The 23,618-nt window shown below is 50.1% G+C and overlaps 1 protein-coding gene across 1 annotated transcript; it reads left to right on the forward strand.

Annotated features, from left to right (window-relative positions):
* The first annotated feature begins 847 nt into the window (after positions 1–847).
* On the forward strand, positions 848–23,214 carry NCF2 (neutrophil cytosolic factor 2). Its single transcript, XM_015586176.2, has 15 exons — positions 848–1,158; positions 2,924–3,006; positions 9,097–9,205; positions 11,350–11,484; positions 12,381–12,488; positions 13,695–13,754; positions 15,118–15,161; positions 16,433–16,574; positions 16,769–16,837; positions 17,808–17,883; positions 19,415–19,440; positions 19,817–19,968; positions 20,096–20,207; positions 21,159–21,336; positions 22,770–23,214. The coding sequence occupies exons 1-15, from the start codon at positions 985–987 to the stop codon at positions 22,880–22,882; spliced, it is 1,581 nt and encodes a 526-aa protein (XP_015441662.1). The 5' UTR covers positions 848–984; the 3' UTR covers positions 22,883–23,214.
* Positions 23,215–23,618: the final 404 nt, after the last annotated feature.

The following is a 23,618-nucleotide window of genomic DNA, read 5'->3' on the forward strand; positions in this document are numbered from 1 at the left end:
CTACAGAATAAGAATTGGCATCTAAGTATTTGACCCTCATAAACATGCATTTTATCTAATATTAACAAGAAGTCCGGATTTTAGTAAGTCAAATTGGTTATACCCTCTACTCATAATTATTCTTCAGAGAAGTTTCATTGATTTTAATTCTTCCAGGGCAGCGAGGAAAGGAATCTTAAATCTGTCTTTTGAGAGACTGGTAAATGTGTTAGTCATCAATGAGACCCCTTGTCTCTTCAATTTTTCACACAAGGATGGGAGAAGTTACAATTCACTGTCAAATTTGGGCTCCTAATTTTAGCATTTGCAGGAAATTGGTCCCCTCTGAGCTTTCTAGGTATTCATAAAAATTATCTCATACCCAAATGGACACCCTAGACCACCCTGCCTCAGAAATGTGCCAATTGCTGATTTTAGCTCAAGACAAAAATCAAATATTTCAAGAAGGTCTACAAAATCATTGAGAAAGCGACCAAGGAATTCATGTCAGACTGAAAATAACTACCCTCATCCAACACCCTCACTTAACAAGAGTGTGGAAATTGAGGCCCATTGACCCACTGAGGTTGCCCCGAGCCTGGGGGCAGCCTGGGGGCAGCACCCTGACCTGAAGCGGCAGAACTGATGGGGGTAGGGGTGGGTGGAAGACAGAGGGGACAAGCCGGGTGACAGAGCAGAAGCATTTTGGGGAACTGATCCGTCGCAGGCCGTATCTGATGCACTTCCTCTCTCCTCCAACTCCGCCCCTCTCGCCTCCTCATTTTCCTTTTTTTTTTTTTTTTCATCGTAGGGTTATTTGTGTCAGTTGTGCCAAAAGGTGGGGACATTTCCTGACGCCTTTGCAACACTGGTTAAGTCGTCTTAAGGGAAGCTGGACCCCATTCTGAGCACCAGGCCAGGAAGGCGAGGCCTGGGGCTGCTCTGCTGGGGGAGAGCCCCGCTCACTCCCTCCCCGACTCCGGGCTTCCTGGTTTCCACTTGACCATGTCCCTGGCTGAGGCCATCAGCCTCTGGAATGAAGGGGTTCTGGCCGCTGACAAGAAGGACTGGAAGGGAGCCCTGGATGCTTTCGCCGCAGTGCAGGACCCCCACTCCAGGATTTGTTTCAACATGGGCTGCATGCATACCATCCTGGGGAGCATGCCGGAGGCAGAGAAGGTGAGTGGAGGCAGAGAAGGTGAGTGGAGGCACCTCTCTCCCCGGGGCAGCCTCCTGCCTCTGGAATTAGAGGTTCCCATCCCTGGCGGCACTTCAGAAACCACTCAGGAGCTCTGCAAGAACAAAGGCTGCCCAGGCCCCTCCTCCAGAGGTCCTGATTTAATTGGCCTGGGGAGGGGCCTGGACAGACTTCTTAACCGCTCCCCAGATGGTTCTGATGCCAGCAGAGCTGGGAACCACTCACTAGCTTTGGGTTACGATCTCTTTTCTTCTCCATCTGTTAACTTCTTTAAACCCTTCATAAAACTCCCCTAGCTATGCTTCCTTCTATAAACTCCTGCTGTCTATGGGTCTCTATCTCATGCTTCACACCTGATGATAAAGCACCTTGTTGGCTTTCCAAGATGTTCATGTGCGTGAGCTTTGTCTGCCCAAGAGACCAAGAGGGGGAACTTAAGGAAAAGAGGTTTCATCTCAAGTGACAGTTCTGATCAATTATGTGGGGACACTCTTTTAAACATTCTGAGGCTGGCAGAAGGAAAGCAGACCGCGACTGATGAATGATGTCTGCTGGGGGCACGGTGAGCGGTGTCTTAGCATCCGTTCCAAACATTTTTTCTCTCACGCGTTCCCAAGTATGGGGTCGAGCATTCAGTCAGCACCTTCTGGGTTGGTCATGGTTAGCTGGAAAGGGTATGGAGTTTGGAACCAGATCCGGTGTCAAATCCCAGCTCCGCCTGTCCCTGGACCTTCGGTCCTCAGCAAGCCGTGTAGACTTCCTGAAGGTTAAAGGTCTTGAGGATTAAGTGAGGCACCGATTGTTAAAGAGCCGTATCGCTTGGCACCGCGGTGTAAATGTTCATTCTTATTTTTCCCTTTTACTGCCAGTCTTTGCAAGGCCGTGTGGACAGATGACCGACTCCCCGGCCCAGGTAGCACCAGTTCCTCCCACAATCATCCTCACTGTGACCAGCAGTGAGCAAACAAGAGGGAGGAGAGAAGCTCCTTAGAACACCCACACGGACTGACGAGTCCATCTCAGGCCCAGAGCGAGCAGACAAGGGGACACCAGGGTCCCCCACGTCTGGCTGGAGGGAGGATGGTGGCCCCCACCCCTCTCAGAGGCCTGCCAGGGGGCTGAGCAAATACGGCTGCTGGAGACATAGTGCACATTGTCGGGGAGGAGAGGGGCAGAGCCCAGCAGCTCTTCTGGGCAGCTCGGCCGGCAGGGGCTGTGCTCCCCGCTGCACAGGCCCCCCGCTATCCTCTGGGCGAGCTCACCCCGCCCTTCCTCTCATTCTTCTGCTTCTGGCCTTCTCATTCTCCCTCGCTTTGGTTTCCTGCTTGAGTTCTTACTCCTGGCATTTTCTATGCATTCTCCTTTGTTATTATTTTAATTGTGTAGTATTTATAGAACAAATTTATATACTCTATAATACCGTATGGAACATTTTAATTGTTATTTCCATATTTAAGTAATTTTATTAGTTTAATTCTGTCAGTAATCTTGAAAGGCAGATATTAACATCCCCATTTTACAGAGGGGCAAACTAAGGTTCAAGGAGATTAGGTAACTTGCCTCATGTCACGTCACCAGGAAGTGACAACACAGGGCATCCTGACTCTGCCTATCTAACCCCTAAGCCTCTTATCACCTTCAGGACACCAGTCATTCTCATGACCCTTCTCGCCTCACCCTCCGGCTCATCTCACACCTCCTCCCTGCCTGGCTCCTCAGCCACAAATGGACCCTTCCTCTCCGCAGGCCCTCTCCAGAAGCATCAACCGAGACAAGCACTTAGCAGTGGCTTACTTCCAGCGAGGGATGCTCTACTATCAGATGGAGAAGTAAGTGGTCCCGTGTTGCATAAGCTGGGGAAGTTCGTAGAGAAATCGGGAGGGGGTCTCAGTGCTGCTGGACTGGGCGTTTGATAAGTGTCTTCCTGGCCTCTGGTGGGAAACATGACTGGACTTTCTCTGAGCAGTTATGCAATAAATCAGCATGAAGCAGAAGCTCTTCCTGGGGAGGGAAGGCAGGCCTGCCACCCAGTTATAAACCAGCTGTGCCTCAGTTCATAGTGAGCCTACGTAACCATCACAGGCCTGGTATTTAGCTAGCGTGACACTCCACCCGCATTCCTGATGGGTCATAGCCAGCGGGGGCTAGTCGTAAATTTTTGACCATCAAGGGAGTGACCCTGTTGGTCCACTACTGTGAAGTACTGAGCTGTCACACAAAGAGGATTATCGTGAAACCACATCAAAACTTTCCTTCATTCCCACAGAATGTGTTTCCCAAAGCAGAACCTGGTTTAATCCATTTAATGAAACATATTCAGCCCCCAAAGTGAGAATATGAACCTGCAGCATATGTATAAGAATTCATTAATTTCAGATAAAGAAGTAACATATATATTAATATGGAAAAAAGTCCACAGTAGATGTTAAATTTAAAACACAGGTTTCAAAACAGTATGTATAGCACAATCCCATTTGTTTCACAGAATAGTCTGGAAGGCCATAAATGAAAACATTGTCAGCAGTTCTCTCCAGGTAGTGAATTATAGGGATTTCCATTTTCTCCTATCAGCCACTCTGTATTTTTTTGGGGGGGTGAGGGGGGATTTATAATGAACACAAAATAGTAAAAAGATAAATAAATAGAAAATCAAAGTTAATCTCAATTTTACTCCCCTTCCCCAAATACCGCCAAAACGAGCATACAAATAACAAAGGAAAAATATTCTAAGCATCAACTTAGAATGTTTTGGGGGTGGCAAACCTTTGTAGAGATTGTTCCGTTAGTGTGGACAAACTCTAGGGCTAATAAAGAGCTTCCAGAGTAAATGGTCAGAGCATGATGTGGGTGGGCGCGCACGCACGCAGGAGCAGGAGCACGTAGCAAGCGAGGCTCGGTGCTGGGGCAGGAGGGCTGGGGAGGCGGCACAGAAAGTCCAGACACTGGAGTGGGGCCGGGCTGTGATCCTGTGCAGCCTTGCATGGCTTTGATCTTAGGTTTTGGTCAAAACCAGAACCTGTAAAGCCTCTGTGCTCAGCTGTTGCTAGGGGCAACTACAAGAAGCTCAGAGGACTTCCAAGATGTCGATAGGAACAATTACCTGCATATCCAAGGGGAGTGAAATCTTCCCAAAAGAAAAACCACACAGGGGCAACCTGGGGAGAGAGAGCCTGGGATCGAGGGAACGTGCGCAGGTGTTTACCTTGTAGGCACCAGGCCTGTCTAACACCTCGGTCCCCTTTTTTACATCGTTCCCCCTTCCCTTGTCCAGATGTACAGAATACCGAGGGAAGCCCGAGCACAAATCCTCCAGCTGATCTTTTATCTTAAAAGATAGGTTCTAAGGCCATCCTTTAATTAGCCCTAACGGTCTGTAATGAGGAGAGACACTGGCAAGAGAGAAGGTCCCAGAAGAGATTTCGACATGGAAATGCCCACGGGTCCCTGAGTCTGAAGGGTCTGGGTTTTGAGTGAGTCAGAAAGATCTTAGGAAGAGCTAGAAATGAGGCCCAGGATCCAGTTCGTCTGCAATCGATAGATAGTAGTTAACTCTGAGAGAAAAACCTACCGAGCCGTATCTTTAATTCAACAGCTTCCTCTTGGGGAAATAATATAAATAAGGCACCAAGCTTCACCTCGCTTTGCCTCCTTTTCCTTAGCTCCGCCCACAGGCGGCGGCGTCTGCCCTCTAAGCTTCTGCTCTTGACCCCTGTGTCACAATAGCAGTGGTTGTTAAATGGCAAAATGTATGGGCTGTCTCCCCGCAACACGCACGCGCACACACACACACACACACACACACGCACACATACACATACACACGCGCACACGCACACAAGCATGTTTTATGTGCCATTTCAGGGGGCCTAGTGTCCCCTGGAAGTCTATACGTGAACCTTAGGGATCCCACCCTCTCCCACAGTGTCGGCCTCCATCTGTGTGGGCAGCCGGCGACTAAATCTCTACCTGGGATCAATCCAAATGTCTCTTTTCCTATCCTTTGTCAAGACGACCTCTTGAACACCTCTTAAATTCACCCATTCCTCTCCATCCGCGCCAGCACTGCCCTGGCGTAGACCCTCATTTTTCACCAGGACTATTGCAATCACTTCTCAACTACTTTCCCAGCCACCAATCTTGTCTTCTCCACCCGTATTCCAGAGTGATCTCCTTAAAAAATAAATGTGACTCGCTTAAAAACATCTACTGGATCCCATTACCATAGGGTAAAGGCCGAATCCCCTTGCCGTTTCCAGCGTGGTCCAGCCAGCGCCTACCCGCTCCCTCATCCTCCGCGAGTTTGCCCCACTCACTCGCAGCCACGAGGGCAGCCGCCACTCTCTTTTGTTATAATATCTGTGTTCTCTGTGACAGACATTGGCTTGTGTATTTATTTGTCTCCACCAGTACTCTGTGAGTCTTTTGAGAGAAGACATCTTTACTCATTCACTCCTACATTTCAGTATCTAGTATAGCAGTTAAATGCTTATTGAATTTTAATTAAACTAGAGCCAGAAAAATATAGTCTCTGCTTTAAGGAACTTATTTATTAAAAGGGAGAAAACAGGTCCGGAACTAATAACTATAATGCAAAGCAGAACAGGGCAGGTGCCATACGAGGTATTTTAAAATAAGTGCCATGGGGAACTTTAAGAAAAATTACTTCTTACTGAGTGGGTTACGCATTCCTTCAGATTACAATGGGACTTGTTTTAGGGCGATAATGTTATGGATGTTTTTCTCTCGGTTTCCCCACTTTCATCTGTCTTGTTGCTCCCGTCACACAGTTCACAGGACAAAGAGGACATTTCTGAGAAGGCAGGTGGTGTCTCTGGGACAACTATGGGCAGACAGTCTGGCCAGTCTGCCCCCAGCCTGTCATCTGAAAGGGGAAGGAAGCTCTTAACTGTATTTCAGATCCTGGGGCTAAGGAATCTCAGGGCAATGACAGATAATAATGGCGAGTCCCTTAGGATGCTGCTGGCTCAAGGAGACCACGCGGCAAAGCCTTTTCCTGAAACCGGAAAGGGCACGACCTCCAGCCCCTGTCACAGAGGTGTTTGACATTGGACCTTGTTCAGCTGCTGAAACTCTCCATTTTCCTGGACTTTAGGTGGCATGGGGCCTGGGTAGAACAGGAACAATCTGGAATGTCAGCGGTTACTAAAAAACCCTTACAGGGAGTATGACGAAAATAAGGATTATAAGCCCTCTCAGGCTCAGAGCTTGTGAAAGGTCACCGTGGGTTTGCCACTGTGCTGGGGAGCCCCTGTGTCGGGGGTGGCTCCGAGTCCTGCACAGCCAAGGAGCTCGGCAGGGTGTCATTCTGGAGCCCTGCAGGAAGCTGCCAGTGGCTTGGCCCCCTAGGGGACCCTGTGCATTCCAAGTGACATTGCAGAGAGCTGAAGGGCTGCAGGGAGGGGTGGGGTGGGGCTGCCACTGCTCAGCCCCCACACCCCCCACCAGCACACAGGGCTGCCTGCTATTTTAGAATTTCATACTGACCTGATTCAGACCCTTTGCAGCAGGAAGCAGGGCTTTGTGTCAGAGCTGATGCCCCTGGGGTGCAGCTCCAGTGAACAAGCGTGGGGGTGCTGACGGGCGGCCTGAGTGGGCGGTCGGGGCGATGCTTTTAAAGACATGTTGAAAAACTGTCATGTGGCAGGCGGACTCTCATTCCACTTTTAATAATTCGTCAGTTCTTCTGTCTCCCTCCCACTAGGCCCAAATCTTTAGACATCGTGATGGGCTGGAGAATTATGAGAAGGATTTTGTTGGGGATTTTGTTGGGGTCATTCGATACCAGGTGACACAGGCAGACCACTTCACAGCTGAAGTTCGTCTGCTTCCCTAGCTCGCCGGGGAGGAAGGCACGATTCCAGGTTAATGCCGACAGCACCTAAAGTGTGTGTCCTTCTGCTGTCTCACACACAGGCAGGGGGACACTGAACTGCACGTGCCCGTGGAACAGGACAGCAGCTCCTCCTTCTTGGCTCAGTGAATTGGAGCCCATCCCCCAGCTTAGGAAGAAAGAACGGGAATATTCGAAAGAATGTGTAAAGTTCTTGAAATGCTTCCTGCTTCTTAAGGAATGGCCTGCATGCTTTTGATAGGTTTACAATCAATTTATTAACAACAAACACATGTTAGAGAAAGGCCATCCTCCTATTTCAAGCCCAGGCTGTCTTCTCCCATGGTCATACAGCCACTGCTGCTGTGTGACTAATTTCAAGCCCAGTGGTGACAGAATGTCTAGCTTCTCCCCCAGCCACCCTGGGGACACATTCCTTAGGACTCTCTCAGCCAACCCGCCCTCCTGGTCAGCTCTAAGCACCCCGGAGATCAGAGTTCCAGCTTCTACACCTGTGGATTTTGATCTCCCGATAATACTTAATAGAGTAGAGAGTGTTAAGTAAGCATGTAATAAATGGCTGGTGTATGAATTTAACTGCCAGAGTTTTAGAGCTGAAAAAATAATATAATGATAACAATAACATAAATTACTATGTGTACCAGGAACCGTCCTATGCACCTGAATGTTTCGCCTCCTTTAGTTCTCACAAAACCCCTGGGAAGCACTTGCTATTGTTCTCCTGTAATTCAGACTTAGAGAAATTAAATAACTCGCCCTTCATCACTAGCTAGTAAGTGGCAGAGCCAGGACTCAAATCTACGTGGTTTTGACTCTAGAAATTAGACCTGGGACCACGTTCTAGCAAGCTCCTCAAATCACGTGCTCCTTGTACGTAATACGCCCCTTATATTATTGACTCAGAAGCTGAGGCCAGGGAAATACTTTGCCAGAGTCTCCCAGTTAGTGACAGGGCTGGTGGATCTGGTCCCAGTCTCCTGGCCCCTGTCCTAGGGTACCGTCACTCTACCCTACCACCTCCTGGGGGTCCCCACCAGCCTGAGTCCAAATTCCACATGGCAGCTCTGGGTCAGACAGTGGTCTGGGGACTTGCAGTTCAGTTGCTCTGTGGGAGCCACGACCAGCAGGCAAATTCGTTCCTGCCAGGCCAGGAGGCCGACGGGGGTGGGGGTGGATTGTTTTTGTTGTCCTCACCCCACCTCTGCACCCTACCCTGCTGCCCAGTAATGGCTCCCTTCCACCAGGGCCTCTGCAGAGGTCAAGGGCAAGCCAAGGAGAGGTGGTCCAGGTCCTGCCCACACCCCCGTGGGCGCTCATGGATGTGACCAGCCCCATGCTCCGCTGCAAATCCAGCGACAGCAGCCCTGATAGCCCTCGAGCCAGTCAGCGCAAGGCCAGCCCCAGAAAACCCAAGGCGGGGGGTGCCCGGAGCTGTGCTAGAAACGGGACTCGGCTTCAGTGGTGGTTTCTTTTTTCCAAAGCATGTGGAGGAGGAGGGAGGGGAGAGGAAGCTGAGCCGGCCACAACACAAAGAACTAAGTCAAGAAGCAAAGGAGAAGGCTGGGGCATGGGGACGGTCAGTGGCTGTTGGGGGGAGGTCAGTGGCTGTGAGTAAAACCCCTCTGAGCTGAGCTCTGTCAGCCGTGTGTTGCCGTGTCAGGCTCACTGGCCTTGTGCTGGGAGCAAGGAGTGAGCACAGGGCCTGGCAGGTGCTGGCTGGGCCCGGAGCTCCCAGGACAGAGGGAGGGCTCATTTGCAAAGTGCCGAGAGGTTTGTCAGAAAGGTGGGCGTTGTATGCAGCCAACGGAGAAGAAAATGCCTGCAATTGCCTGAGACTGGGGGACACCCAGGGGCGGGGGGCATCTGACGCACTGAGTTCTGTAGAAAACCGGGGCTCAGGGCTGGTGAAAACTGGAGCAGGTCCGAAGGCGTCGGAAGCCTTCTCGCCCCAGCGCAGCCTGTGGGGAAAGGGGCGCAGTCACTCATTTTATTCCGCAGTTTTTCCTCTGTTTCCTGGACCAGTTTATTTCCTTCCTCTGTCCTCCAGATATGATTCAGCTATTAAAGACCTTAAAGAGGCCTTGACTCAGCTTCGCGGGAACCAGCTGATAGACTACAAGATTCTGGGGCTGCAGTTCAAGCTGTTCTCCTGTGAGGTAAGGAGGAAGGGCCCCGCCTGCACGCGGGGGCATCGCCCTGTGCGAGTATTCCCGATAATCGATAATCGCATCATTCAGGTGGACGGGCTCTTTGCCCAGCGTCGGTCTAACAAACCCAAAGTCACGACTTTGCTTTCCAGGCAGGACCTGCCGTCACCACGCTCAGGGCCCCAAATACGGACCTTTCTCATTAACGATTCTGGCTTCATGTACTTGGTTCATACTCAAAGAGAGAATGAGGATAATTTGGCACAAATCTGTCCCCTCTTGCTCAAAGAACAGCTCAAAGCACAAATCTGAGAAAGGTTTCCATAGAAGGATGACTTATTTTCTGTATTACCAAAAGGGAGAACCATGATTGGCTTTGATGTCACAGATTTGCGTAGTTTTTCCAAACAACCCTCCCCACTCCCCTCCTACACCTCAAACACCCCAGTCACTTTAAAAACAAAAATCCCTGCAAATATCAAAGATCTTTATTTAGAAGAATCACTGAAAAAAAGTCCCCCTGCTTTAGTTTCTCAGGCAAGAGAAGCCAAGTGTTCCCAGGGTCACCCAAGACTAATAATAGAGTCCTCAGCTACCCAGGCCCCTGGGAACGCGTGTCCCCATCCAGCCCAGCAGTGGGCCAGCAATTTATTTTACTTCTCCCAGTCCAGGGGAATGAGGCATTGTGGTGGGAACTGGTTCGCATTTGGCCGGCTTCTAGAGTCGTTTGTCTCACTCATGGCATTTTTGATGTATTGGACCAAGTAACTCTTTGTCATAGGGGACTGTCTTGTGCATCGAAGGATGTTGAGCAGCATCTCTGACCTCTACTCACTAGATGCCAGTAGCGCCCCACCCCCGTGTGACAGCCTAAAATATCTCTAGAAATGGCCACTCACTGAGAACCACTTATATAGATTAAAGGGTTGGGGGACCAAGTAACTCTAGAGAAGGGGTCATAAAACAGTGTCATCGAAGCAGAATTCATGCAGGAATGTCCCCTCTGCAGTTGGAGCTGAAATGACCCAGGGGCAGGAAATACTGGCCTTGTGGGCCTCTCTGCAAGTGAAGTAGACTTTTCAGAGTCTAAGGCATTTGCTACATGGGACCCTCCGGTCATTTCCATGCTTATAATGCCACTCCTCCCTTCCCAGCAGGGTACAACCCTGGCTCTGAGAAATTACACCATCCTTTTCGAAGAGAGGCTCAGGCTTCGCCAGTCATAGAGTCATCAAAACCCGGCGTAGAAAGGTCTTAAAGGAAGGTGGCTTAGAACTGAATAGCAAGTTTTAAAAGGCTTTGAATTCTTTCGTTCTGCACATATAGTCAGGGATGGGCTCGGCCAGCCAAGCTTGTATGCAAAAGGCAACAGCTCACCGAGGCTCAGAAATAGCCTGGGAAGGGAGTCTAGTTGTTTTGTTTTTTGTTTTTGTTTTTAATCTTGCCAATGCATCCAAAAGATTTGATTCTATATGTAAGTTGTGAAGCATAATAATAAAACAAACACTCATGAACCTACCACGCAGCTCAAGACTTGGAAAATTATGGCTGTTGGTGCATGTGCTGTTCCCTCCTGCTCCAGAGGGAGGCGCTGCCCCGGGTTTGTGTTGAGTCTCTTTCCAGCTCCAGCAGACCTCTGCCCTCCCGGCTTCCTCGTGCCCGTATGACTGTCTCACAGTTTTGTTACCTCCGTGTTCTGGGCAGGGTTCTGTCGGTGCCGGTGCAGGATGATGCACCTGGCACCCTCTCTCCCCACCCATGAGTCTTTCGACAGAGAGGCTCATGACAGGAGTTGGTGTGGGAGGCCGCTCGCGTGTATTTTATTCCCAGCTTTTCAGTGGGGTCTTGAGTGTGTCACTCTTCTTGATACTAAAGCAACACAGTAGTTCCTGTTCCCTCCCAGCCTACTTGGTTGTCGAAAGGATGCACACAATTTTGGATTTATGGATTACATGGTGCTCGCCTAATGCTGTGCTTGTGCTGGACCTAACTTGGTAGCAAGATTAATCGTATCATATTTTAGATATTCCCAGGAGAGCTGGGAAAGGGAGAAACGTCACCAGGCAGCATTCCAGGAGCATCATGCAAGCTCTTCTCTGGTGCCTTGATTTGGAGCAGCCTCTAGTTTCATGGTGTGGCCTGTGCTTTTCTAGGTGTTATATAATATTGCTCTCATGCACGCCAAGAAGGAGGAATGGAAAAAGGCGGAAGAACATTTAGCGTTGGCTATGAGCATGAAGTCTGAGCCGAGACATTCCAAGATCGACAAAGCCATGGAATGCGTTTGGGTAAGCATATCGGTGATACGGGGCGGTGGAGGATGTATTCAGATTTTCATTTGTTTCAGTGGACGTGTGAATTAAGAAATCATTAAAGTGGTGCTTTTACCTTCTCTGAACTCTAGGTAACACTGGTCTGGGGGGCTAGTTCCACACAGCATCTTAAATCTGGAGGTGCTGCTGTAAGCTGCAGCCTAGAGCATGGGAGAGCAGAGCCTGGCCTCATCACCCCCCAAACCCCCCAAGTGGGGCTCTGTGGCAGCACATGAGGGGCAGGAGGCTGGGGACTGGAGCCAAGCACAGGAGGGCGGAGGCTGTTCCTGCTTGCTCACCACTGAGTCCTTGCTCACTGTTGAGTCTATCTTTGTGACGGCTCTCACAAAAATGCATCGATTATGTGAACGAATGGTGAAAATTATCCATAGTTAGAGCACATGTGAGATGAAGTTAGTTTTAAATCAGATTTTTAAAACACCAGGAACAAAGGGGCACAAGTCAGCCTTGACATAGCTGCCAACGTCAGTGGACACGGGTCCCAGGAGAGCACTGTATGGGCCTTGGTGGGGTCCTGGACCACCCTTGGGTTGCGGTGCCTCCTATGCCGTGACAGCCCCACCCGAGCCACACAGAGCGGGAGGGGGCAGCTCCCCTGGGAAAAGAGGATGCTAGGCAAATAACACCAACAGATGTCCACACAGCCTGTCAGTGTAAGGTGATACTGAAACCAGCTGTTCCCACCTTAGACACCCTGAAATAATGGCAAGTTCGGTCCTGACACACATTCATAAAAAGTGCTTTTGTGAGGTTATCGCAAGGGATCTTTGCATCCGTTCAGTGAGGGAGGCAGGACAAGCCTCGAAGCCCCATTGAACAGGTAAGGGAATACTGTGCTCTCCGTGTTATAGAAACAGAAGCTGTATGAGCCAGTGGTGATCCCCGTGGGCAGGCTGTTTCGACCAAATGAGAGGCAAGTGGCCCAGCTGGTCAAGAAGGACTACTTGGGCAAGGCTACGGTAGGTGGGCTCCCTCATCTTCCCCAGAGTCCTATGGCGGGGAAGGAACCCTTGGGAAAAGGGCACCCCACCTTGTCGTTCTGCCTTGGGTTGGCGGCGAGAGTGTGGGGGTCTCGACGAAAGATGGGCAGATGCTTCCCGTGTATTTTCTCCAGGTTCCTCTCATTTCTCCCTTCCTGCTTGGGTGAGGGCCACAGGCTTGCTCACAGGATGCTGAGTCCTGGGGGCTGAGCCAGTGGAAAGAAAACGCAGCTATGAGGTGCTCACTAAATGTGGAGAGAACGTGTTAGGCAAACAGACCAGCGCAGCGTCCTCTTGGCTTAACGCCCCTGGTAGCCCCACCTCCACAGCCCTGTGCTTAGCCTCCTTAAACTGGACTCCTTCTGAATTCGGGTCCTAAATCCTTTCAGAAATGATCCCAAGTGAGCCGACAGGCCCCTTCCAAAACTGCACTTGACTTCGACACATTCATAGGCTTAAGTTGCCCACAGACGGGTCGGTGGGTTCTGGCACAGTGGAGAGCCTGGGTTAGTGGGAACATCCCAATCGATGTCCATCAGCGGGTAAATGGATAAACAAAACGTGAGATAGCCGTGCCATGGGGAAAAGGAATTCAGTACCAGTGCGAGTTATAACATGGACAAACCTTGAAAACATTACGCACGCTGTGTGAAGGAAGCCAGACACAAAAGCCAGAGTCCCATTTATGTGAAGTATCTAGAACAGGTAAATGCACAGGAATTGGACAGGTAAATGCACAAGAATTGGAAGCAAATTGGCGGAGGAGGGGGGAATGTGGAGTAACTGTGTGACGGGTGTGGCGTTTCTTTGGGGGTTGGTGACAATGTCCCGAGGTGGTGGCTGAGCAGCATTATGAATGTGCCGAAGGCCACTGCGTTGTTCACTTTTAAATGCTTAATGTTGTATTATGCGAATTTCACCCCAATAAAATAATTCGGAAAAGAAAAAAGGACAGAGAGCGAGCCTGCTGGGTTAGTGCGGGCGGGGCGGGTTCTAGCTTCTTCAGCTGCTGGACGTCTAAGCCAGAGGCTCAGCTGTCCAGTCCTTAGCCACTGTTCCCTTCTGGAACCAGGCACCAGTGACAATGCATCCGGGGTGGGAGAAAGGAGGGAACCCTAGGAAAACCACAGAAGGATGGGGGACCAGTGCTGGCAGAGCCCTCACACCCCCCTTCCTCTATTTCAGGTGGTGGCATCTGTGGTGGATCAAGACAGCTTCTCGGGATTCGCTCCTCTGCAGCCACAGGTGAGGTGGCCCTTCCTTCTCGTGGATCTCGGTCTTCAGAACTCTCCATGAAACATCCAACAGAGGAGAATATTTCTGCTGAGCTGCCTCATTTTAAGGGCTCCTAACGCTGACCGCTCAACGCCCGAGGGTGTCTGCCTGCCTCTCCTCGTCATAGGCTCCATGACAGGTGGAGGAATCAGGCAGTTTTAGGCTAAACCTCAAGTCCGCAGCAATTAACCCACCTGCCTCCCCCAGAATTCCAGTCTTCAGTTCTCTAAGTCCCAAGAGATCTCTCCCGAAGCCTCAATTATTCTCTCAGAAAATCGAAACACAAGCTATCGAAGACCTTTGAACAATACCTCTTCCCGACTCAGGGGCCAGTAGGGGACTCCTGTGGGGACCAGGGCCTGGTGCTGTGAGCACTCCTGGCTGCATCCACCTGCCAGTGTGCAGGGGATCTCTCGGGAACACAGGCAGGGTGCCCACAGAGAACCCTTTTTCCACTCGAGCTGGGCTCAGAGACAGGGTTCCAGGTGGGCTGGATGACGGAGCTCCTTTGTGAAGGGGAGAGGGCAAGACAGGCTAAGGCGATTTGTTACAAGAGAATGGATATGGGCCAGGGCACTGGTGGCCCTAGCAGGGGGCGGGGTCTCTGAGTGTGGCGTCTACACTCCAGTCGGCACCCGCCTGGTCAGTCCTGGGAGCAGCGCTGACATTCTGCCCAGGCTCGGAATGGTGACCACTGGCCCAGAGTGTGGCCGACGCTGGGGCTCTGGAGGATGAGATGCACAGAGGAGGCCAGAGGGAGGCTCCAGCGTCTGTGACCCCCTTCTCACACGACATGGGGGAAAGCCCTGTAGAGTCCCCTGGGCTTCAGAGCAGCCGGAGGACTCCGGGAGTGGGAAGAAGCCCCGCCACCTGGACTCCATTGCAGTCGGTGTAGATCGGGGAAAGGTCTTGCCTGGTCAGTGACTCTGGAGTTGATTTTTAAATAGCCCCATGCGACATAGCAGACATCTATTACGGAGCAGAGCTTTTGAAAACTGTCCTAAGAAAGGGCCAGAGCTCAAGGTCAAAAGCATCCTCGTGGCACCACGTTGCTCTGTGACAGCTACGCTTCTCCAGAAACCAGGTCTGGCTGCAGACGAATTGCTGCACTGGTGAAGCTCGTGCCCGGGGAGCGGGTGGGAGGTGCCACATTCCAGCGTTCAGTTCGGGCACGCTGTGCCCTCTCCCTAGAACCTGTTCTGATGGCCCTGGAAGTGCCTTCTTTGATTTTCTGGTCTGGAAGGAGGCTCGAATTACCGCTAACAGTCTCTTCTCTCTCCCCCTCCTTTCTTTACTGTCCTGTCCTCCTTCATTTCTCTTGAATGTCTAATAGGCAGCTGAGCCTCCACCCCGGCCCAAAACTCCAGAGATCTTCAGGTAAGATAGATATAGATCAATATGCACAATGCCCAAGCCTGAACTGATGCCCATAGAGGGGAATAGAGAAGATGAGGCTGGGGCGAGAGTCCAAACCTCGTGGAATTGAGCCTAGTTCATTGGCTTCTTCTATTTCAAGGTTAGAATGGAGGGACATAGTGGAGATGGAAGTCCCATCTCTGGTGGGACTGACCATGGGGGCTTGGCTACAGCTACATGGTGTCCTTGTGTCCCCGTGGCAACAAGCACAGCCACCATAGGGTGAGGGGTTGTTGCTGGACTGCGGCAGTGTCCCAAGGAGCAAGCTGCCTCCCCTGAGGGGGCGGGAGAGCCCCCAGGCTGGGAAGGGCCTGCTGTCTGCAGTCATGGAGCAGAGTGGGAAGCCAGGATGGCCCGGCCTTTCCTGCGTGTTTGCTGTCCAATCCCTATCGGCACATAGTTTCTAAAGAAGAGGAAGGACTCGAGGAAAAGAACTCATCCTTCTGTAAGAAAAGCAGAGAATGACGGAACTTACAGCTTTCTTAAGCATTGTGTCTAAGTAAGGAAGTAAGCCTAGCTCCCCCACCCAATAAAGGTTTGTTTTTTTTTTTAAAAAAAAGTGAAAAAAGTACCAAAGCAAAGGAGTGAGTGAGCATTGGATTAGCTCATTCCTAAACTCTGTCTGCTGGAGGAGTCTGTATCCCCAAGCGCAACGTAGGTCTTGAGGCACCGGTCAGGGGGAAATGGCATCACGTAAGTCAGAGCAGGCAGCCTGGGGACGTCAGTGCAGGTCGCCCTCCTCCTGGAAGCTCATCCTCCCAGCGCGCCCCCTCCCCTCCGCGCACCTGCCGGGCCCCACGCGGGCTCTCACGATTTCTCCTCCCCCCTCCCCAACTTGCCTTCCCCACCCAGGGGCCCGTCCCCCGCCGCACAGACCCACCCGGCCCAGATGGGGGCGCTGACCGAGCGTACCCACGAGCCTCCCCCCTCAGGCGGGAAGGGAGGCAAGGCCCGCAAGGCCGCGCCGTCCAGTGCTGTGGCGTTTCTTTTATTCCTGTCCCACTGCGTATGCGGCGTGAAGCACCTGCGCGCGCTGTTTCCCACGTCGTCCTTCAGGCAGCCCGAGGAGGCCGGGCCCCCTGCTCAGGGTCCCACGGGCAATTAAACGTGGAGTGGGAGGGTGTCTGGAGCGCGGCTCCCGGCTCCAAGTCCATCACTCCCATCCCATAGCGCAGGGGAGGGGGTGCAGACCCCGTCGACGACGGATGGGACCTCGTGTTTAACCCCTGCAGGGCCCTGGAAGGGGAGGCTCACCGCGTGCTGTTCGGGTTTGTGCCTGAGACGCCAGAGGAGCTCCAGGTCATGCCAGGGAACATCGTCTTTGTCTTGAAGAAGGGCACTGACAACTGGGCCACGGTCATGTTCAACGGGCAGGTATTCAGGGGACTAGCGGATGCTTTTCGGGCACAAGATCCTGGCAGCGGGTGGCAGAGCTTTCTGAGGGGCGGTATCTGCTAGCTTCTTCCGTCTGTGCCCCACCCCGTCACGTCTCTGGGCTGGTCTGCGGTGTGGGCACTGACCAGAGCCATCTTTATGTCCCCTTTCTGATCTGTGACCTTGCACTGCAGAAGGGGCTCGTGCCATGCAACTACCTTGAACCCGTGGAGCTACGGATCCATCCTCAGCAGCAGCCCCAGGTACTGTGAGGCCAAGGCCTGACCCACCCCCCACCCCTCAACCACCCAGGAACCTCTCCGTGGAAAAAGGTGCTGTCACAATCACTGAAGACTCACTGGTCCTAAGCCTGCCTCGAGCCGGCACCAGCCGCCTAGAGCTGAACCTGGGGCTGAGGGAAAAAACCAAGAAGTGCTGAGCAAAAGGTATCTGCTAGGCCTCTTGGGATCACCCACCTCTGTGACTCCTCCTGGTCAAAGGTGGCCTGAGACCCAAAGCCTAGAACATAGGAAGGTTAGGTCTTTTCACAAATGTCCTCTTCACCTGGAAGAGTGGCCAGTGTGTTGGCTGGAGAAATGCCATTAAAAAAGGAGACCTGCTTAATAGCACTGAGTGAGGAGGGCAGCCGCTGCTGCTGAAGCTGCTGCCACCCCCTCTGTCACCCCGCGCAGGCCTGGTGACTGGGCTTTGTTGGATCTGAGCAGCCGTGTAGATGGCTAATGGCAGTGGAACATGTCTCTCTTGAGTCGGTGCAACCAGTTGTCCTCTGTGAGTTTGGCCCTCCCTTGTCAGTCACTACATTCAGATGACTTAAAAGTTTTAAGTGCCACACGAAGAGGTGGAATTTTTCCTTTGAAGGAACACGATGTGTGTGGACTGAAAGAGTGAGCTAAGCCGAGAGCTCAGGACGTTCCAGCCTCCAGATTTCCGAGGCAGCTAGGAGGGGCGACTTGACAGCGGGGCCCTTTTAGGTGGCGTTAGAATTCTTATTTCTGCTGCGGTTGGTCTTCACCGGGCCAACCCGCCTCCCCGTTTAACCTGCACTTTCCTTGGTCTCCCCTGAAGGTCACCACCTCTCTAACTTGTAGGAGGTCGTTTGTCTCTGGCTCCGTTCCACGGTGGTCTGCAGCGTCTCCTCCTTCCCCCACTCCTACTCTTGTCAAGAACTTTGTCTGAATGAAGGTTCTTCCTATCTCCTTCTGTCACCTCCAGGAGGAGTCCTCCCTGGTGTCTGATGTCCCAGCTCCTCCCAGTTCCAGTGCTCCTGGAAAACCCCAGTTGTCACCAGGTTAGTGTCCCTGGAGCAACATCTTAGGGATCTCTCCCGGCCTTCCAGGAAACTCTAGATTCCTCTCCTCTCAGCTTGTGACCACGCAGCCCCAGGGCCCCCTCTCCTGCACCACCCACCCACTCAGAACACAGGAAATAGATGTCCCTCTCCCTACCTGCTCCAGAACGCTCATGGGGTAAATGTAGCTACTTTCTGGGGGGACAGAGAGTGTCCCAACTCAAGTAGTCACCAAACCCCTCAGTCATTAATGCTGAATCCTTGCCCCAAGAGGAACGGTTGAAGTAATTGCACATGTCCCTCAGAGGGGGTGACGTGGCTCTTCAAAGGTCTGAGGAGACTCTCCTGTATGTGCAGAGGGAAGCCGTGGGCTTTTTGTCACTGATGCAGCTTAAGCAGATTCTGAATGAGTGTCTGGTAGAGATGCAATGAGCAGGTGGACTGTCCAGATTCTGGATCAATGATCATCACACCCACCAGATCATTAGAATTACTTGGGATGATCCCTACGCCAATTTTTACTTTGAATAATGTCAAACCCACAGAAAAGTTGAAAGTACGCCAGAATACCTTTTACCTAATTGTTAACATTTTGCACCATGTATTCGCCCTGCTCCTTTCTCTCTCTATAATTTTTTTTTCAAGTGGTTGGGCCACTTGAGTTACGGAGTCACAGCACTTCACCCTACACTTCAGCCCACATTCCCTAAGAACAAGGACATTCTTCTGCATAACCCCATACGATTGCTCTACCCAGACATTTAACACTAAGGTTATGTTACAGAATGTAGATTCCATATCCAGATCTGTTCTCTGTTACCCCCCAAACCTCCTTGATAACTTGTTTGTGTTTTTCAATGTCTAGGAGCCCATCAAGGATCACATATTAACCTAGAAGATTTTAAGAATATACATTCCTAGGCCTTAGATTCTGATTTTTTAGGGATGGAATTGGGCTTAGGAATTTGTATTTCTAGAAAAAACTTCCCAAGTAATGCTAATGATCAAACTGGGTTTGAGATCAGTGTCCTTTTTGGTCATGAACCCCCTAGAGTGACTATCTTTATGCATACTTATCTCATAGAAATTATATGCCATATTAATATATTATGCACATTAGAAAACATACACAAAAATAAAGAACGAGGTAAACATAACTGGTTCCAACATTTCTTCTCGTGGCCCCTGGGTCATCTCGCATTCCTTGTTTTTCTTTGCATTCCTTATTTTTCTTTGCTTTGGAGTCCTCTGATTTAACTCACCTGCGAGACGGGTTGGTGAGGAGGTGATGGTCCTTTGATACTCATACACTCCCTAGAAGCAGAGACTGTGTTCCTTTGTGCATTCATGGCTTTGCTCTGCACATTTCCCCGGAGTGAGGTTCCTCCCACATTTACTAAGGTTAATAATCACCCCTGAGATGAACGGGTATGCACTTGGGTGCTCTGAGAAGTTTCATTCTGTGTATGGCAGGGGCTGGCCAAAAATGTTCATTCATCTTCTCTTTTTACTCCTTGCCTTCTCCATTTAGGTCAGAAAGAAAAAGAAAAACCCAAGGTAACATTTTTGCCTTGTACTATTCCAAGTGGTAGAGGATGAAGAGCTTGGGCCATCCACCATGGATTACAGAAATCGTCCCAAAGACAGGGCAGACCAGTTGCCACCATACACACAGTCTGTGGGCTAGGAAGCCCCTCGACAGCTCCCCCCGACCCTCGCCTCCATACACACAGTTCCAACTGGCCCATAGCTGATGGGCCAGATCTCGCTCAGTGGGAATTCCTATCTAAGCAAGACGTGGGCTAGAGGACCCCCGAAGGCCCGTCACGTTGCTGGCCTCTCCCTGTGCCCTCAGTAGGCTGTGGTGGTCCAGGAGGTTGCTAAGAGGAAGCCCCAGACACTCATGAGTCCCCTTTGCTTCCTCTCCCCTCAGGAAGTCAGGCTCAGTGTCCCCATGCCCTACACACTCAAGGTGCACTACAAGTACACAGTGGTCATGGAGACGCAGCCCGGACTGCCCTACAGCCAGGTCCGGGACATGGTGTCCAAGAAACTGGAGCTCCTGCCACAACACACTAAGCTGAGGTGAGCTCCATGCAAGTAGCAGTTAGGGTTCCAGCTGGGGACCTGGCACTCGCCCGGAGGACGGAAGAGGGTGGTGGTTCGGCACTAGTGTTCTCTGACTTGGTTCTTTCTCATCATCTCTCCCCAGCTACCGGCCTCGGGACAGCAATGAGCTGCTGCCCCTTTCGGAAGAAAGCATGAAGGCTGCCTGGGGCCAGGTGAAAAACTACTGCCTGACTCTGTGGTGTGAGAACACAGTGGTAAGTGCCCTGAGCCCAGGGCTACGGCCATGGCCCCTGGGGCCCCTTCCTCAACAGCTCAGTACTCGTCAGGCATTCATTTTTCTTCTAACTTCAAGTTTGGTGAGGAAACTGAGGCTCAGAGGTTCCACTGCTGGTAAACAGTGGAACTGGGACATGAACCTAGGTCTTTGGCCTCCACGGGGCCATGTCCGCCTTGCCGTTCTGCCTTTGAATGAAGAGAATCTGCCCAGGTTGGAGTGGGCGGCGCCAGGAAACGAGAACTTTTAACACAGAACAGCATGCAGCCTCCCAGGGTTTCTCGTGTTGATTTCTTGAATCCTATGATTCACATCTCTAAAAACTGCGTCCTTCTTCATTTGTGGGTCAAAAATGACCATATGGTGATTAAAATATACAGTTACATATACAAGAAAAGTAAAACTTTTTTTTGCGGCCTGTGCGGTGGTTCGCACTTTAACAAGTACCAGAATCACCTACAGGACTTGTTGAGATGGATTGCCGGGCCCTGCCCACGGGGCTTCTGTTTTAATAGGTTTGGAACGGAGCTGAAAATGTGCATTTCTAATAAGGTCCCGAGCATTGTGGGTGCTGGGGAAAGGGTGTTGGACTCCCAGGTTTGCCTTTGCTCTTGTCACTTACTTGTGATTCAACCTGTTTCTTCATCTGAAGTAACAGTAGTACCTATTCTGCCCTTTTCAGGATTACTGTAAAGTTTCAGTAAGATTTTAAGGCTGTATTCGATCCTGCAGACCTTTTGTTTCATTTATCCAACCATCCAGTATTCATAAAGTACATTAGGTCTCTGCTGGGCACTGAGCACAAACTGGCCTTTATGAGTTTATGTCCCAGGTGCTGCACTGACATCGTCAGACCGATTTCTTTAGTGATGATGTTTGCCGTCCAGTGGCCAGGAAGTTCAGGAAACTAACAGGCCCTTTATTATTCCAGGGTGACCAAGGCTTTCCAGATGAACCCAAGGAAAGTGAAAACCCTGATGCTAACGGCCAGACGACAGAACCTCAGCTGAAAGAAGGGAGCAAAGTGGTAGCACTCTTCAGTTATGAGGCGACCCAACCGGAAGACCTGGAGTTTCTGGAAGGGGACGTGATCCAGGTTCTATCGATGGGTCAGTGCTACTCTTGGATTACAGAAACTAATTTGTATGTTAGCGGAAATAAATTCAAGGGCAGAGGGAAGAAAACCACCAACCTCCAAAACAAATTTTAGCCCGTGGTTTTAATCTCCTGTCCAGCTTTCAGCCAGAGGGATCAAAACAGAGAGCTCAGCCTATCTATTGCTCTAATGGGCAGAGAAGATAACATTTCAGTACATTCACATGTAAAGATGGCTAAGTTTCAGAAGCCACGGATTCTCATTCGCAGAGCAAGCGGATTGGAAGTTGGCTGGAATCATTTTGCCTTTGCACCGAGCCATAATACTTGCTTCTGCAAACCACTCTTCTTTGGATATATGTACTTTTTGAAGATGTGGGTAGAGTGAGTAAATTGTCTTAAAAGTAGCTATTCAGAATTGCCCTGTGTCTCCGGTGACCTTCCTGATTCTTCCTGATTAGGAATCAAACATTAAAAATAGAAACAGACAGTGGAGAGTTCTTAGTGCTTCTTAAACTACAGTACGCCGAGGCAGCCTTTGGAGTTTGTTAAACAAAATTCCTTGGCCCAGCTTCCAGGGACGTCAAGTCTGGGACGGGACCCACAAATTCGTATTTCTAACAGGCTCCCGGTTATTCTGGTCTACTCACTACACTGAGAAGCGCTGTTCTAACTCATGGTTTGACTTAGTCTTACTCCTCTATCTGGAAACAAACAAGTCCCACCAACAGCTTTGTTCACACAGCTGAAATGCTGTGCGTTGCTAATGCAAAGGAGTAAAAAACCATTATCGATGACAACAGAAAATCCTAAGAAATGAGGGGGACAAGAATCATGCCTAAGCTGTCTGATATTTATTGGCAGAACGAACTGAAACAAGCTATTAATCCCTCTGGCTTTTTCCTTATTAAAATGGTGATATTATCTACAATCGAGTTATCAGGAAGTCTGAGTGTGTATATATCCTAGCACAGTGCCTGTACTTTACTTGAGGCTCAAAATGGGAGCTATTAAAATACTTGTTTTACAAATATGGACTGAACCCATCACTAGCTCCAATCCTCAATTCTTTGATCTTCCTCTAGTGAACATTCATTAGCAATGTTTAACCAATGACGTCTCTTAGTCAAACCAAAGGTTCCCACGAAGCTCGAATCACTCTGTTAAAAAATCCTACCTAAAGATTCATTGTTCAATTTCTTTCATCTTCTTTTTGAAAAACCTAATTCATTCTGCATTTTATTCCTTCGTTATCATGTCTAAGGCAGACACTAATAATAAGGCAGCGAGTCCTATGTCCACTCTTACCCGAACTCACTTTCCAGTACTGACTTTTCTGGTGGCACGATCGGGGTGGACACTGACGAGACCCGCGTGGAACACCCAGAGATGAGGTGACTTTCCCATACTGGTTTTAGAAATCAATGTCTACTTTTTCTTTTATCAGTGAATGAAGAATGGCTGGAAGGGGAGTGCAAAGGGAAGGTTGGCATTTTCCCCAAGGCTTTTGTAGAAGAACATGCAACTACAGACCTGGACAGCACTCCTAGAGGAGTCTAGGGTTTCACAACCTGTGAAGGTGAAGACGAAAAGGACCATCTCATTTGTAAGGTTTAGGACAACTCTGTAGTACATCGTGCTGAGACCATTATGGTTTGCAAGTGTTAACTACTTTGCTGTTAAAATTTAACCTATTAGACAATAATGTAGGAGTTTAGGATTATGATTACCTGGGGGTGAAGTGGGGGGAGTGGTGGGAAGTGTCTGGAAGGGTGCTGATAATGTTTCTTACTCTGCTGGCTACCCAGATGTGTTCATTTTGTGGAAATTCACTGAATTGTACAGTTATTGTTGGTGCACTTCTCTGTATGTGATAAAAATAAAAAACCGATACTATCAGACTCCTGTGGCCTGAAGTAACTTTACAGGTAATTCAAAAGGCAAACACACAAAATTAACTTTTCTGTTTAAGTCTTATTGCTTAAACAGAACCTAGACTGAATTAGGTTCCATGGAATACAGCTTTCAATTCCACAGAGAATTAAAATACTAGAATCACATCCTTTCATTGCTTCTCAGAGAGGAACATCTGTTGAGTTCAATACTGAAATATATGCTATTAACACGGAAGTGATGGAAAAAGCTGTGTACAGGAAGCCAGTTGGTTAGTGGTATCCTATCAGTTAACATTTTATGATATGTATAATACTAATATCTGTGACAGAATGCTGTGGTTTTATCTTGGCTATCATTTAGCCAAATGTCCTGTTTTTCAGTGTTAGCCTGGGTGAAAGAT

Source organism: Pteropus alecto, unplaced genomic scaffold (genome assembly GCF_000325575.1).
Source record: "Pteropus alecto unplaced genomic scaffold, ASM32557v1 scaffold101, whole genome shotgun sequence".
NCBI lineage: Eukaryota > Metazoa > Chordata > Mammalia > Chiroptera > Pteropodidae > Pteropus > Pteropus alecto.